This window comes from Carassius gibelio, chromosome A19, assembly GCF_023724105.1.
Source record: "Carassius gibelio isolate Cgi1373 ecotype wild population from Czech Republic chromosome A19, carGib1.2-hapl.c, whole genome shotgun sequence".
NCBI classification, from domain to species: Eukaryota; Metazoa; Chordata; class Actinopteri; order Cypriniformes; family Cyprinidae; genus Carassius; species Carassius gibelio.
The window spans coordinates 16,829,489-16,846,588 of record NC_068389.1 but is presented as its reverse complement, the minus strand read 5'-3'; the positions used below and the strand labels follow the sequence as shown (position 1 = coordinate 16,846,588).

General features: G+C 36.0%; 2 protein-coding genes across 4 annotated transcripts in view; both read left to right on the top strand.

Annotated features, from left to right (window-relative positions):
- Positions 1–352: 352 nt before the first annotated feature.
- LOC127934882 (26S proteasome complex subunit SEM1) lies at positions 353–1,776 on the top strand. The gene is made up of 3 exons (XM_052532419.1): positions 353–521; positions 880–973; positions 1,525–1,776. Exons 1-3 carry the CDS (start codon positions 446–448, stop codon positions 1,565–1,567), a joined length of 213 nt encoding a protein of 70 aa, XP_052388379.1. The 5' UTR covers positions 353–445; the 3' UTR covers positions 1,568–1,776.
- Positions 1,777–13,750: 11,974 nt separating this feature from the next.
- The window catches only part of LOC127935389 (electrogenic aspartate/glutamate antiporter SLC25A13, mitochondrial-like), a 43,375-nt gene continuing 40,025 nt past the window's right edge, over positions 13,751–17,100 (top strand). Inside the window, exons 1-4 of one of the 3 annotated variants that reach the window (XM_052533203.1) lie at positions 13,828–13,849; positions 14,439–14,489; positions 14,621–14,675; positions 15,246–15,388. In XM_052533203.1, coding sequence (XP_052389163.1) covers positions 14,664–14,675; positions 15,246–15,388 — 155 coding nt within the window. In that variant the 5' untranslated portion in view covers positions 13,828–13,849; positions 14,439–14,489; positions 14,621–14,663. Of the gene's footprint in view, positions 13,850–14,438; positions 14,490–14,620; positions 14,676–15,245; positions 15,389–17,100 lie in introns of all 3 variants that reach the window. The other 2 variants (XM_052533202.1, XM_052533204.1) reach the window with 2 other exon arrangements.

Sequence of the window (17,100 nt, the reverse complement as noted above, 5' to 3'; positions counted from 1 at the left end):
TTATTACATTATTATTATTTAGAGTTATATAATATGGCCTATACAGCCATATTCACATTTCCTAGCGCACACACACACAAACACACACACACACACACACACACACACACACACACACACACACACACACACACACACACACACACACACACACACACACACACAATTATAAATAAGCCCAATAAATAATGTAAAATAATAAATAAATGTATTATACTAAATTTATGTAGAATAATTTCGAGAATTAGCAATATAGTCTATTCAGCCACATTCATTATGCAGAGCCTTCATGAATAAACACTTCAAACATCTAGGCTAGTGCACATAATAAAGGCAAATGAAGCCTGATGCATGTCAAAGAGCCACGTGTAGGCCCAGTCACAGTTTCGCTCATGCGCAGTGCCCACATCATTTGAACCGCTGGATCAGTAGCGACTAGAGAGACATGTCAGAGAAGAAACAAACAGTGGATTTGGGACTGTTGGAGGAGGATGATGAATTTGAAGAATTCCCAGCAGAGGGTGAGTGAACAGAAAATGTTTGTTGATTAGGTTAGAAATGCGCTCTTTGGTCAGTTCACGGGTAAATAAACACAAACAACACGACAGTGACTCAGCTAGCATTGCTAAGCTAACCGACAGAGAATTCCAGACTTTATTCAATAAATGGAGGGTTGTCGCGATTGAAAAGAAAAGACGTGAATGAAATAACGAATGTAATATGCATTATTTCTTATTAAGTAGTTTAGCGCTGCTTGGTCCACGGACGTAAAGAAACTACAATATTACTATTAAGCATTATTAGCAGCTAGCATTTTTAGCACCTCAGAAAGCCCATAGTTGGATCATCAGCTTCATTGAACTATTGTGTCATTCCCAGACTGGACAGGCCTGGATGAAGATGAGGACGCTCATGTTTGGGAAGATAACTGGGATGATGACAACGTAGAGGATGACTTTTCTAATCAGCTGAGGTAGGCTTCACATTTTTGTGTAATTATACATTTGAAGTAGAGAAGACCTTGTGGCACTTTTTAATTGTAGATGGTTAAATACTAAATATGGAGTGTACTAGCCTAATCTAAATTCACCAAAATGAATGCTGTTAGACATACATATTACTTTGCGTTGTCCTAGTGCCTTAGCCAGAATCTTCCCGAGTCCATGTGAAACCCACATTTTTTTTTTTCAAAAAGAATTTTGTGTGGTTAAACTCGTTTAGAAGAAATCTGTCCCTAAGGGATCTCATAGTCCAATGGCTAACCAACACTCATGGTGGCCTCAAACCACATTTATGAACTTTTCTGTGTGTGAGAACATGACTGCAGTAAATACAGCCATTTAGTATACTTGTCTGTGTGTGTGTATAATATATATATATATATATATATATATATATATATATATATATATATATATATATATATATATATATATATAAATAAAATAACTATAGACATTAAGAAACTAAAACAAAAATTTTGATTGAAAAATTCTAATTGAATTTTTTTTCCCCTTCTTTTAGAGCGGAGCTAGAAAAACACGGATACAAGATGGAAACCTCCTAACATTGGACTACTTGTGCTGAAAATTGATTTTTCCACATTTGAATATTGTCAGTTTTTCTGTCAATAAAAAAAATGTGACTTCTCTTATTACTTCTGTAAGAAGCCCACCGTTGTAATAGGGTCAGTTGAAATTGATACCAATGTTTTTTCCCCTTCCCTTATATACATCTTATGTTAATAATTGTAATAATAAAGAATTGTTTTCCCAATTCTGATTTTTTTCTTTCTTTTATTATTATTATTTTTATTCATATATTTAGAGGCAGAGTATTGAATTGCATACATGAATTTGTAATTGTCTTTCTAATCATAATGTAAACAGCATGGTTAAGTCTGGTAAATATTGTTAGTCAGTGAGCAGATTTTCACGTAACCTTCAGTGATGCAGCTGCATGCATCCATGGAGAAACTGCTTGGCCTGTGCCCTGATGCTTTTCCCCGAGAGTCTCTGCTGTGAGATTATCCAGTGAAGTGTTTGTCAGAGGCACGGAGGTGGTCGCAGCGTGAAGCCCCAGCCAGTCCTGCCTGGGCCTGCCCACTCCCAACCAGGCCCTGCTCTTTTGCTCTTCACAGCGAGGGCTCCCACACGGAACCAGAAGCCAATTTGCCCAGCCGCACTCCCCCCTAGCAAAATGATTTCTCTGGATTTGTGGCTGTGAGTCCCAAGGACATAATGAGCTAAAATCAATGCCAGTAAGGCATCTTCTACTGCAGAGGCATCATTTGCTCATGTTTTAAAGCCTCATGTTGCATATTTTCTCTTAACAAAATTCAAAATATATTAAAAAAATGTCTGAAATTATAATTTGTTCTAGAACTTAATTTCTTTGTGACAGAAATGTGCATGTTTGGCTGTGATGTGGTTTGTTATCGCTATAAGTGTACATGTATGAAGGCTGCATCTTACTTGCTCAGTGTGTTGTTTAATAGATTTTCTATTGTTGATTCTGACATTAATGACCCAATGTCAAATTTATGATTACATCCCTTTTTTTTTTTCTTGACATCAGGGACACCCACATTTTACAGGCGTGCACAATTATAACATGTAAATCCAGCCATGCCCTACAAAATAAGTGCTCTGTGCTGGATCATTATTTTAATTGTTGGAGAGTCATTGAGGTGTGAAAATCACTAAGTGAGAGCAACAGTGGAGATTCCAAGGCCATTTTGTTTGTGCCTGAAGGCAGAAGATTGGCCTCTTGTGTTTAGTAAGGTGGGTCTTTGTGGCTTTTTCTAAAGTGGGTTTCACTGTTCATGAGAATGATTAAGCACACAATCTTTAAGCCTGTGTAGTATTTTCCACTATATTATTTCTTTTGTCCTGTGTGCTATTGCTTGTAAATTTGGATCCTTTTAAATTCTGTCAACGGGTCATTTGTCCTGACCTGAAATCAATGATGACAAATAAATGTTCAGTTCAAATAGATTTTAAAATGTCTGACTCATTTAGGAAGGGCAAATTCAATGCTATATATATATATGTGTGTGTGTATACACTACCGTTCAAAAGTTTGGAATCAGAACATTTTTTTTTTTTTATATGCTACTTAATATTTTTTGGAACCTGTGATTAATTTTTTTGGGGTTCTTTGATAAATGACAGTTAAAAAGGTCTTTTCTAACAACATACACTACAGTTCAAAAGTTTGGGGTCACTAAATTTGTATTACTTTTTTCTTTTATTCAGCAAGGATGTGTTAAATTAATTAGAAGTGATAGCAAAGATTTATACTGTTAGAAAATATTTATATTTTGAATGCGGTTAAATGCTGTTCCTTTTAACTTGTTATTCATCAAAGAACCCTGAAAAAAAGTATCGCAGTTTCCAAAAAAATATTTGGCAGCACAACTGTTGCCAACATTGATAATTCTAATAATAAATCAGCATATTAGAATGATTTCTTAAAGCGCATGTGACACTTTATACTGGAGTAATAGCTGATACAAGTTCAGCTTTGCATCACAGAAATAAATTATATTTTAAATTATATTAAAATACAAAACCATTAGTTTTATGTTGTAATAACATTGAGCAAGATTACTGTTTTTTCCCCTGCATGTTTGATCAAATAAATGCAGCCTTGATGAGCTTAAGAGACTTCTTTAAAAAACATTTGCTCAAGAATTTGGAATTGTTAAAAGTTTTATTTACTAAGGCTGTTTTTAAAAAAAAAAAAAAAATCAAAATAGAGTAAATGAAAATAATAATGTAGTTGTTAATAAAATATCTTTTAATTTAATAATTTAAATAATTTCTTATATATTAAAAAAATCATTTATTCTTGTGATGGCAAAGCTGAATGTTCAGCAGCCATTACTCCAGTTTTTATCATCGCATGACCTTTCAGAAATCACTGTTATATGATGATTTGTTGCTCAAGAAACATTTCTTTTTATAATGTTGAAAACAGTTGTGCTGCTTAATATTTTCTGGAAACCAGCTTATTATTTTTCATAAATAGAAATACAGAAAGTTCAAAAGAACACAATTTATTTGAAATAGAAATCATATAACATTATTAATAAATTAACAGTCAAATTTGATCAGTTTAACTCATGCATGCTTAATAAAATTACACATTTATTTGTGTTTTCTGTCAATATCAATGTATCTGAGAAAAAGTATAACAATTTAGTTATATTATGATGAACATTTCATTTACACCCTCACTTAGTTTTATATACTGATGACATATATTCAGTTTATTTGTTTATTCTGTGGTGTTTCTGTCACTCATAGGATGGGTGTTGCGGTTGCACTGGGGTGTACGCGACCACAGCAAGCATCTCCAGCATGAGCCAAGAGGAGACAGGGGGCTGTCGTGCAGGGAGCGTGCAGCTGCTGCAATAATAGGCCTAATTGCACGTTTCTTTTGTGGGTCTGAAATTAGTGGCAGAGCACAGCTACAATGCCCAAACCTTGAGTGTAAAAAAAAGGACTCACAGGGGCAACTGTTCAGCAGTGAGGCCCATCACTACCACCCACAACTCCCTGTCCCACACCTGCACTCACCCTCGCTAAAGTAAACACAGATAATAAGGTGTAATTATTTCAAAAAATAATAATGAGAGCCCTCCATGTGACAATGGTTGGCCTGTTTATTGAGGGTGGAAAATAACTTCTGAAGACACAGAGGAGGGTTCCCCCATTGAGGGACCCTAAAAGGACATGTATCAGTGTAAGTGTGTTAACCTCATTTCAAGCCCCTTTTCTCTCTGTATGTGTTTCTTTGTCTGCCTTTCTTTATCCACTGTTTGCATAATGGCACTAAAATAAAAAAGCTGTTAATTTTCTCTGCTGTTCATTTTGCTTGTAGAACTCATGTGGCATTTGGAAATGTTACCGTTGCGTAAGTCAGCGTTTTGCTGCGTCACTATATTTTGTTTTTATATTATGCTATTTTGAGTATTGTAAGACATTTTAAGGACTTTTACATAGGAAATGATTTCCATTGATGTCGGAAAAGTCATTCATGTTATAAAAATGTAAATATAAATTAAGATCTGTGTGTGTGTGTGTGTGTGTGTGTGTGTGTGTGTGTGTGTGTATATATATATATATATATATATATATATATATATATATATATATATATATATATATATAAATAAATGTATAGATCCCAAACTCTTGAACAGCATTATAAAATTATAATATTTACTTATTCATACGTTTTAAAATGGTCAAAACTGAAATGTTATACATATATGAATATGTGAGCATATATAAAAATAAAAACAGCATAACCAAATGTTTCTGAGATCAAATTCTAACAGCTATACTGAAATGCATTCTGGTCTGCTATTATACAAAACTATTAATGCAGGTTGTTTTATAAAAAAGTATTAGTTGCAGGTGTTCTGAATTTATACAGCTACATACCAATTCAATTTCTAAATGACATAATTGTAAAAAATTAGGAGAAAAACATTGTAACAGATGAGATGTGTAGCCAAGTGGCACCCTATACTCTGAATTCGTGCTCTGCATTTAACCCATCCAAGTGCACACACACAGCAGTGAGTAGTACACACACACACACACACACACACACACACACAAACAAACTGCAGCGCTCGGCAAGCAGTTGGTGGTTTGGTGTTTTGCTCAAGGGTCTCACCTCAGTCGTGATATTGAAGGAGGAAGCGAGCGCTATAGATTCACTCCCCCCACCTACAATGCCTGCCAGTAATGAGACTCGAACCCGCGTTACAAGTCTGACTCTAATCATTAGGCCACGACTGCCTCCACAAAATATCAAATGCACCACACAAAGCCTTTTGCAAATTTCTCTGTTTTGTATGAATTTTATTGTTTATTCTAATAAAAATGTATAAATACAGTCTAGACAAATATATCCAGAAAATATAGTGCTTTAATAATGGTTAAATAATTCTGCTGTCTTAATATTACAAAGCTAGAAATGGGCTAAGTGGTTTGTTTAAAATGTAAAAAGGTTTTATTTATTTGTTTATTTATTCAGTTCCCCACTGAGCCCATAAATCATCTTCAAGCTCGGCGATACCCAGCAATTAGGTCGTTTTTATTCCATCAGTTCTGCAATCATATTTTAAGCATGTCCAACATATCAAGTCAACCCACCGCACTTAATAACCCTGGACAGTCAGGAGGAAAGCACATCAAGACTTGTTGGGGCAATTAAGCTCTCTTGATGTTATCCTCGTCGCTATGAATTATCAGAGCTCTGATAATTGTTATTAATTAATCATCTCATTCGCTCAAGCTCTCTCATTTTCACAGTTACTGTAAGACAGACTCCAAATGACCTTTCAGGTGTGGGGCACACATCGTCTTTCTCTAGAACATTCATGTTTGTCAAACTGCTTTCAAAAGCGAAAGTACTTGCAACGCTGTGCCTTAGTGAATAACAAAATATGAATTTCAAATTCATCTCTATGTGGATGAGAGTATATATACAGAAGGTTAACGAATATGTTACCAGTCAAAATTTTGGACACACCTACTAATTATTACTATTAATCAAATTTTCGAACGATAATAATAAAGTTATCAAAAAACACACATTCAAGTATGGGAATTATAAAACAAATAAAAGTATGAATATTATGTAAGTCTAGTATAAGATATAAATATAATATAGTAGATTTATTAACCATCTTGTCTTTTGAAAGGTGTTATAGTTTAATTCAATATATATATATATACAGTTTTTTTAGATCATGAGTGTCAAGTGTGTCCAACACTTTTAATAATGTTAAAGCTAAAATTATACAGATATTTCAATTCATCTCCACTAAAATGAATACAATGTGTTGAATCTTTTTTTTCCTAGTATTAAATTGCTTCCATAGCTTAGTTTGACAACTAAATAAGGATAAACTGGAGGCTGCGCAGAGGCCAGTAGATCCATGGGTAAATGAAATGTGGAGTGCAACTGTAAAATACGGAAAAATGTCGCTTTGGGGGTTTGAGAGCCTGGGAGGCCTGGCGGACGCACAGACTTACAGTACGAGCTCAACACGGAAACAATTTATCATGTGTGAGCGGCTGTCTGCTCACAAGACAACAACAATGCTCCAAATCTCACCCTCAGGCAGGACACAAATCCAGCAAGCCGCTCAGGCATGTGGATCCTTTCTATCTCTTGTTTTCTCTCTCTGTCTTACACACACAGACACACAGGTGGTTTGCATTCTATCGAGCACATTTGATTCTCTACTATACATCTTAATGGGAATTTGCACTTAACCCCCCTTCCCCCATTTTTCAGGATTCAATAATTCAGTCCTTTCACTGGTAATTTTTTCATTCACTGGAAATTAATGGCCCATTCAAGTTGCTTTTTCTCCTTCTAAATACAGGACGGGAAAACCAAAATCTTACATTTGTCAACCTCATTTCAAAAGCAAACTCAAGCTTTTTTATTCCGTGTTGGGAAATGTAGTCATCATTTAGTCATCTTTAATTAAACCGTTTGTCCTCTGAGTGGCAAACTTCCTTAAAATGAGCCAAAGCAGGCAACGCCTACTGAAATGGAATGGAAAATGTGCAGTTTATTTCATACCGCTGTGTTTGGGATTGGGAAATGAAAGAAACACATAAGCAAAGAAAGAACTGGTGTGTGTTTCATGATGGAGCGTCTGGTGGCCATCATGCAGCCCGTCGAAATTAGAAGTGACACATGTTACTGAAGGGCTCCCTGCTAAGGAACGCTGTTCTGTCGTGGAGGGAGAGAGTGAGCTTTGATTCATTGCTTATTGTGCCGGCTTACATATGCTCTGATTAAGGAAAGCAGAGTGTGTTGAATCTCACTCATTTTTCTGTTTGGCTCAGAATGCAGGAGTCCACATATGGCAGTGCGTCATTAAAATCTTGTATATACAGGGATATTCCACTCATAGATTATCCTGGGAAATGCTATAATGATATTACATCAGAACACATTTCCATTATGATGTCCATGAGTTTTTATTTGACATCAGATTCTCTAAAAAAATAATAGATTTTCTCTCACTTTTTTTTGGAAAGAAAGGCTCATCTCTCCAATCCAAGTATGAGAACACTTTTTGTCCTCTAATCTTACAGGCTCCCGTCAGTTCTGACGGAACAGTGAGCAGGATTGTTCGTTTTTTGCTTGAAATGGATTGAGTGACATGTAACATGATGCATCCTTGGTGATTTTTGTTTTGAATTTTGCATGGGCCACTCTGTAGCCATGAGAATTGCGATATGCAGTGTCTTTGTTCCTCGTCCAAAATGCAGATGTCAAAATAAAAAGAAAAGAGCTATCTAATAATGCACATCCATTCATCCCTGACACGTGCTTTTCATGTTGTCCTAAACTAAAATATCAAATGTTTTGACTAGGGATGCGCAATATATGCCATATCAGTACTAATATTAATTAATACCTACTTTTATACATAATATTTTGATGTCTAAATTCACTTGTAGCATTTAAAATAATTGATTTCACTTATTTATTAAATGCTTTTGATACAAGTCGTTTATATTCACCAAGGCTGCATTTATTTGATCACAAATACAGTAAAACTATAATCTCTCTCTCTCTCTTTCTCTATATACATTGTCCTGTATTTTAACCATGCTTCATATTATTATTTTTTTTGCTAATGCAATTCAACAACTTTCCAGATTTCCAGCCCGGCATGTGTATCTGGATTTGTTGCCAGGTGGTATGTCCTCAGGAGAAGGAAAAGGAAAAGACTTAAAGATTTTCTGGTGTTCTTGTTTTGTTCAAAGACAAACAAGGCTGATAATTTCCTTCCCACAATGCTGTTGAACAGCCCGTATGATCAGCAGCTATGAGAAAGAGCAGGAGTCCGAGGTCCAAGTGTGCAGCCCAGAGCCTTTGACTCGCTCTGCAGTGTTTGTGGGCAGCATCTGGATTCACTTAGGTGGAGAGGTACCCTCATCCTCTCGGGTTGCGGGTCTGAGTGTGGGCTCTTGTTTTTCGAAATGGCTAAAGCCTGCTTGCCTGGACCTTCTCAAACTGCCCTGGTGCATCCGCCCGTCCTTCCAGAGGGGCAATTTCAACCCATCCCACATGCCCCAAAGCATTTTTAGCATAGTAACTCATTTGAACTGAAAGATGTTAAACAGATTCGTTCAGGAGCCGGGCTTCATGGGGCATTTGCAAAGTGGAGTGAGCAGGTTCAGGTGACTGTAGTGTACAGATGCATTGTGTACAAGTGTAAATGCTGGGGAAGTAGGCAAATAAATAATGAACAGCTTGTAATATTGACCCCCACATCCTCATTTTACTCCATAAAAATAAATAGATCAGTTGGGCTTTTTTCCAAGGTCAGGCTTAAAGTCTAGTTGGGATCAAAAGTTACTTACTGCTCATTTGTGTATATTTGTCTATATTCTATCCCTGGACTAGTGTCAGAGCTTTTTATACTTTTGCACATTGAATTGAACCAGACATGCTAAGTTAGCTGGTGGGATGTTGTTCAAACAGATTTATTTTTGTGTCTGTCAAAGCCCATAACGTGCATTCTGTTTTTGTCAGGGGAATTATATATATTGTATCTGATTCCCTACTAATTAAGTTTGACATATTTCCAAGACAAAGATAAAACAGACATTAGCGATAGAGAGTGAAACACAGTACAAAAGAATGCAGTAAACATATAACTTCTGAATACTGAAAAAAAAATTAAAAGGGAAAAAGCAATGGCATAAAGTGAATCTTTATATGAATGCTTATATTTAAAATGTCTAAGTGACGTTAGTTAAAAACAGTAGCTGTTAACATTAAATGTGTTGTTTGTGTGCTGCTACTTTTACAGTTTACTCACATACATGTAACTAACTGGATTTGTAGTAGCAAAGGGACTGTTGTAAAATGTAAAAATGACACAATATTTGATTATTGAATTTCTATACCTGTCCAGATACAGAACTTAATGGAGGCAGACAAGCTCAAGCTGAACTTAAATCATGTCAGTCATCTTCATCAGCACTTGAAAGACTATAATTAAACTGTCAACATCTCAAACAGACACAACTTTGTAAAGCATCTCAATGCCTCTGTTACTTAAAACAGAAGGTATTTAACCTTAGAGACCTCTGGAGTCCCCAGTCACTGACCATTTTTAGAGACACTCCAGTGGTAAAGAGGAACAAAGTGGTTCAATCATTTGTTTATAAGTAGTTCCATTTTTAAACCTCAGTTTAAACAACTGAAAATAGGGGAATTTTGCTCCAAGATGTCCGTCTACCCTTTCAGTCTTTTTCTTCAAAGATGTGTTTGCCCCAAGAGAGGCAGAAGGCCAAGACGTGTCAAAGGTCTTCTGGTTTGGCAAAATAATCCAAAGACTGGGGAGTCGAAGCACAGAAAAGTCTTCTTCATCAAATATGTATATATTATAACATATACTAGACTATTTTATGTATATATATATATATATATACATACATACTATATTATAACTTTTTTGTATATATATGTAAAACAGTTTTACATAATCAGCACATCAGGAAGCAGCAGCCAGAGCAGTGATCATCATGTGATCACCGTGTCGGAGGACGAGGTTTGGAGGGCACTAAAGCGAGTGAATGTAAGGAAAGCAGCTGGACCTGATGGGATTTCTGGCCGTGTTCTATGGTCCTGCGCTGATCAGCTCACTGGTGTGTTTACATCCATTTTTAATGAGTCTCTTGCTACATCGGTGGTTCCCACCTCATTCAAAAAATCTGTCATCATGCCTGTCTAAGAACAATAAACCCTCTTGTCTGAATCACTATCGTCCAGTTGCCCTCACATCAGTAGTCATGAAGGTCTTTGAGGGACTGGTTAAAAAACGTCATCTGCTCCTCCATCCCGGATACTTTAGACCCAAACACCCAAACAGATCCACTGATGAATGCCATCTGTCTCATCCTGCACTCTTCTCTCACACACATTGACAGCAATAACGGGAACTATGTAAGGCTGCTATTTATCGACTATAGCTCATCTTTTAATACTATAGTCCCCATAAAGCTAGCTTATAAACTCATGGACCTCGGCCTGAATTATTCTTCACTCTGCAACTGGATTCTTGATTTCCTCACCGGCAGACCTCAAGTGGTGAAAGTAGGCCAGTACACCTCCAACTCCATCACCATGAACATAGGAGCCCCACAGGGCTGTGTTCTAAGTCCCCTGCTCTACTCTCTCTACACACATGACTGCGTGTCTTCGCACAGCTCCACATCATTTAATCAAATTTGCTGATGATACTGGGGTTCTGGGCCTCATTCACAACAATAATGAGACCACATACTTGGATGAGGTAGAGAAATTAACATCATGGTTCCAGGACAACTGTCTCTCTCTGAATGTGAGCAAAACTAAAGAACTGATTTTGGACTTCAGGAAGAGACAGCAGCAGCCCTATATACCTCTTGTGGACCCCTGTGGAGAGGGTGAGCAGCTTCAAGTACCTTGGTGCAAACATCTCCGAGGACCTGATTTGGACTACACACATTCAAACACAGGTTAATAAAGCCAGGCAAAGACTGTACCATCTGCGACAGCTGAGGAAATTCAAGGTCTCACCAGCAATCCTGAAAACTTTATATTCAGTTGCTAAAGAAAGTGTATTGACGCCGTGTATCTCAGTGTGGTATGGGAACAGCTCCATTCAAGACTGCAAAGCCCTGCAGAGAGTTGTGCACTTACACTGTAAAAAAAAAATGTAATTTTATGGAAATTTACTGTTTCATTTTACAGTTTTTTCCACGTAATTTTGTGTAAAATTACAGAAATAGACTGTAAATTTACATATCCTGAGCACATCTCCAGGTTTGCTTTCCCCTCTCTGCAGGACATCTACCTCAAACGCTGCAAAAACAGAGCTGTTAAAATCATCAAGGACTCTATCCACCCCAGTAACCATCTTTTCACTTTGCTGCCATCTGGTAAGCGTTTGGGTAGCCTGATGACAAAAACCGAGAGACTCAGGAGGAGTTTCTTCCCCCAGGCCATCAGGCTCCAAAACTCAAAACCAGCCTCTTAATGTCTCCACTTAACATTCACTTTATCAGTAAGATCTTCATCATTCACTACCTCACATAGACACACTGACAGTGTCAGCCTGTTTGCACATTTGCCTCTTGTACATTCCTGTGTATATTAATATTTAAGACTACAGTATAATGCATGCACATTATACATCCCTGTATACCTTAATATTTAAAACTACAGTTTACTTTCATGCACATTATTTTGTGTTCTATACTTAATTCTACAATATAAATCTTTTTTATATTTTATTCTTATATTTTTATTGTTTACATTTATTTCATTCTTTCATAGCTATATTTATGTATATTTTCATCTGTGTTGTTTTCTTTAATAATTGCACTGTCCATGGAGCGGACCTGACTCACATTTCACTGCTGGTTATGTATGCTCTATATAATTGTGTATGTGACGAATAAAAATTCTTGAATCTTGAATCTTGAACATAAATACATAAAACTGTTATGAACATTCTTCAAAATGTTTATGATGTAAGGGGATTAAATGATTATAGATACTATCCCTATAATGTAACAATGAATGTAATATCTATATTAAGTTAAATATTGCAACTAATATTACACTCAGAAATGCAAACAGAATGTTTACGGAATGCATCAATATATATATATATATATATATATATATATATATATATACGTATATATATATATATATATATATATACGTATATATATATATATATATATATATACATATATATATATATATATATATATATATATATATATATATATATACGTATATATATATATATATATATATATATATATACGTATATATATATATATATATATACATATATATATATATATATATATATATATATATATATATATATATATATATATTATATACATATATATATATATATATATATATATATATATATATATATATATATATATATATATATATATATATATATATAAAGAATAGAGCAGGAGCCAGGGATATTTGGGGGAAGAGGTCCATTTAAGTAATGGAGAAAGCCTGCTGTGAAAAATACTGTGGTTCCTACTGGGTCTCCAAGAATCCCAGAAGCCACAAAAACACTTTCAATTATTTTGAGCTCAAAATGCATTTTATTTCTGAGAACCATCCCCCATCAGAGACTTTTTCCTCCTTTAAATATATATATATATATATATATATATATATATATATATATATATATATATATACACACACACACACACACACATACACACACACCCACACTCAATTTATTTTATTTAATATATTCTTTGTTTGTCTGTTTCTACTTATAATTCACAACTCGCTTAATACAAATTCAAAAGAGTGTACATCACATAGTTCGGTTGATTTAATCATTAGATTACATGACTCCAGTTATACTAAATAAAATGATACACACGCTGGATGTTTTGTTGGAAAAAGTTCAGTTAGGAAATGAATACTACCTAGAATTTTTATTTTCTTGTGAAAATTTAGTGCATATCACACAAAATAATGACAAATATTATAACATTTGCTCAAACCAAACCAATGGCTTCCCCCTGATACTGTGATAATTAACTAATACGAATAATATGCTTAAAAAATGTAAACTGATATCTTATACAGTATCTGAAAATATTTACCATGGGAACATGACAGTCCTTCTGCACCTAACCGCACAGCCGCTTCTGTCCCGCACGTGATCTCCATGGAAACGTCATCAAGCTCGAGAAGTCGTCCTGCTGCTAGAGTTGTTCGCTAGCTGAGCATGGCAGCAAAGGTAAGCGCTTTTCTCGCTCAGGAACAGCTAGGCTTTCTGCAGATGAACGGAGCTCAGTGTCTGATCGTGAAACATCCGTATGTATCCAGAAAACGTCATTGCAGTTTACTGGAGAAGCGCGGGGGAGATTAACTGATAACCTTCAGTACATGCTGTAGTAGCCGGTGTGATAGAGCTAGTTAGCCTGCTAATGTCCTGGTAGAATGTTAGCGTCTCTCAATGACATTGCGACATAAGAGCACTTCAGAGAGCTCGGATGAAGCATCAAACCCCTGCAGACAGGCTGTCCAGCGTCTGCTTGAGTGCTTGAATGGGTGTCATGGGGTTTATAGGATGCTAAACATTCTTGAAGTGAGCTGAAGTTGGGCTTGACATTACAAGTGCTTGTCTGGGTTCTATCTATATAAGATGCTTTTAATAATAATACCACTAGTTAACTGTGAAATGATCATCATTACCACTGGAATGAAATTATAGAAAAACTTCATTTTCTATATTATTCTAAAATAATGTTGAAAAAGACCACAAGGCTTAATGTATATATGAAGATTCATTATGAATGTAGATCATCGTGTGTTTGTCTCTTCAGGTAATGATAAAGAGGGCTGATCCGGCAGAGCTCAAGTCCATTTTCTTGAAGGTACGTCACTGCATATCTCTCCTGAAAGTCTGGAAATGAAGGGATGGGAGCCGTAGCCCAACATCTAAGCACTGGTGTCAATGACATATACCTCTATCTGATGTAACCATTTAATAACTTTCTCATTACAGAAAGAAAACCTGAGGATTAATTTAAAAATGCACCGAGCACTGTATGGAACTCATAGTAAGTTCACATGAAATACGAAGCGGAGTTCCTTAAAAGCACAAGAAAAAAAACGTTGCCTAAATAAAGTATTTTAAGTAGCATCTTTAATTTAATCTAATATCAATGATCAACTAACACATGCTTAATATTCCTTTCAATAACCAACCTTTTTCCCTCCTTCTGATATCTCCTTTTAAGTGTAGAAAGTACCTTCTGTATGATTGCAAAATGTTTTGCTCACGTTGCCTTAAACTATGAAGAGAATGTTTCTTCGATTATATTGTCCTGGGCTTTAAATACTAAAATATTTCTGACTACCATTCTGATGCGATATGTGAGTTTAATTGAGATGTATTTTGCCATGCTTATAATCTTCATGAAATACTGCAGTATTGTACAATCACTGTATGTGACGGATTTGAGTTTGCTGGTTCATCATGTTTTATGTAAATCTGATTTCTGATATTTTGTGAACGAACACTTAATGAAGTATTTTATTCACAATATCTATTCTGAACTGCAGTGGCCTCAATGTTATATATATGTATATATATGTTAATATTAACCCAGTTTTCTTTCCGTTCACAGTATGCCAGTGTGGAGAAGAATGGAGAGTACTACATGTCCCCAGAGGACTTTGTGTCCAGGTTCCTTCATGCACTAACAGACATAAAGCTTTCCAAGGAGGCCACTGTTTTACTGGCAGGTGTTGTAGACCAGACCAAAGATGGGTTAGTATTTATTTCTATTGCTGCTTTGAAATATTTATGTTGCTCTTGAATCTTTAGTAGGTTATAGCTCAGAAACAAATCAAACTGTGTTACCAAACACAAAACCAAATATTGAAAAATTTAATTTTCAGTTTTTAAATGACAATGACCAACACGCAGCGTGAATTTGTGTTTTTCATTAATAATTCACAACTTGTGTAAATTACAGTTTATAGTTCATTTGATTCATAAACAAAGCGTTTGTTGTGAAATGGATGTGGAATATGCTGCGGGATCTTCCGCTTTGAATCCTGCATTAGGATGAAGGGTCAGAGATCTTAACACGCCACACTTTGTTCAGGTGCTGCTCCATTCAGGCAGCATGGCTCAACCCCTTTTTGCATTAATATGTATGCTTTTAATGATACATAATGAAGGCCAATGATACTCGAGCGTAAGTCCAAAAAGATTGTGCGTTACTATGGCGACCAGCCGAGCAGCGTTCTGTGCCGAGTGCATGTGGTCATGCGGCACACATTATTAGGGCTGCCATAGAGCGGGAGAGATACACACGCACTGTAATTGCCTGTGCCTTTCAGCTCTCATGCTTTGTGCGACTTTAAGGATGGATAAATTGCTGCATCTCAGCTATTAACGGATAACTATTAGGGAATCATGGCTTGAGCTCTCTTTCTGAACATAATTTTTGATTTATTTGCAAGGCTTTGAGTTAAAATATAGAAGGATTGTTTGATTTAATCAACATTATGGAAAAATAATCATATAGAGTATGTTGGTAAGCATTGGCTTTGGCTTTTTCATGTTTTTTGTAACAATGCCTGTAGGTTCCTGAGCTAGTTAAATAAAGATCTGGTTGTATAGAGATTTCTGTGGTTTGGTCGTAGTGGCGGCTGTGGTCAGGACTCAGGAACTTCATGCCGTCAGAACTGTGGAATGTTGCAAATGAAGAAATGTTCATTCTGAGGCCTTCTTCCCAGAATTATGATGGAATGAAGTTCTAACAGCAGTTCATATATGTGTATATATATATATATATATATATATATATATATATATATATATATATATTTATAAATGCATGTACAAATGAAGCTCGTTCTAGTATTGAAATGTATTCAAAATCATAACATTTCAAGAGCTAAAAGCTCTTATCCATCTCTAGCTAAATCTGTTTGTGTGGGTGCTAATGTTTTGCTGAACACGATGTGTTTTACAACCGAGGTAGGTTTTCATCTGATTGAGATGATTCACAGGTTATCTGTTTCATGAGATGGATACAAACAGCATGATGCATTTTCTACCTCCTCCTGAGCTGGAATAAATCAAGTGATATGGTGACATCCATCAGGTACAGAATCACTTCTCCTTTATTCACTCGGCCCTGTTTGAGCGGCATCCTGCCAGCGGTTCTGAATCATTCATTCAACACATGTAGACTTCCCTGCTGATTCCAAGATCTGCCAGACATTCTCTCCTTCTCTCCCTCTATCTTTTCTCCCCTCTCCATTTCTGATGGAAAAACTCCTCAAGTGTGAAACACTGTAGCCTCTTGGGGGTTAAAACTTTGTAAAGGGTGCATGCTGAGAAAATGGCAGTCCGTGCCCATGTGGTTTCAGGCTGGTCTGAGGCATGCACTCAGGGAAAGCTAAACCAGCCTGTGTCCCTCTGCATCCACGTCTGTCAGTGACAATGACAGGGCCAGAGCTTATTGA

Coding starts and splice junctions, on each gene's coding strand:
- LOC127934882 (XM_052532419.1), top strand. CDS start 446: ATGTCAGAGAAGAAACAAACAGTGGATTTGGGACTGTTGGAGGAGGAT. Junction 522..879: donor TGAAGAATTCCCAGCAGAGG/GTGAGTGAACAG, acceptor TGTCATTCCCAG/ACTGGACAGGCCTGGATGAA. Junction 974..1,524: donor GACTTTTCTAATCAGCTGAG/GTAGGCTTCACA, acceptor CCCTTCTTTTAG/AGCGGAGCTAGAAAAACACG.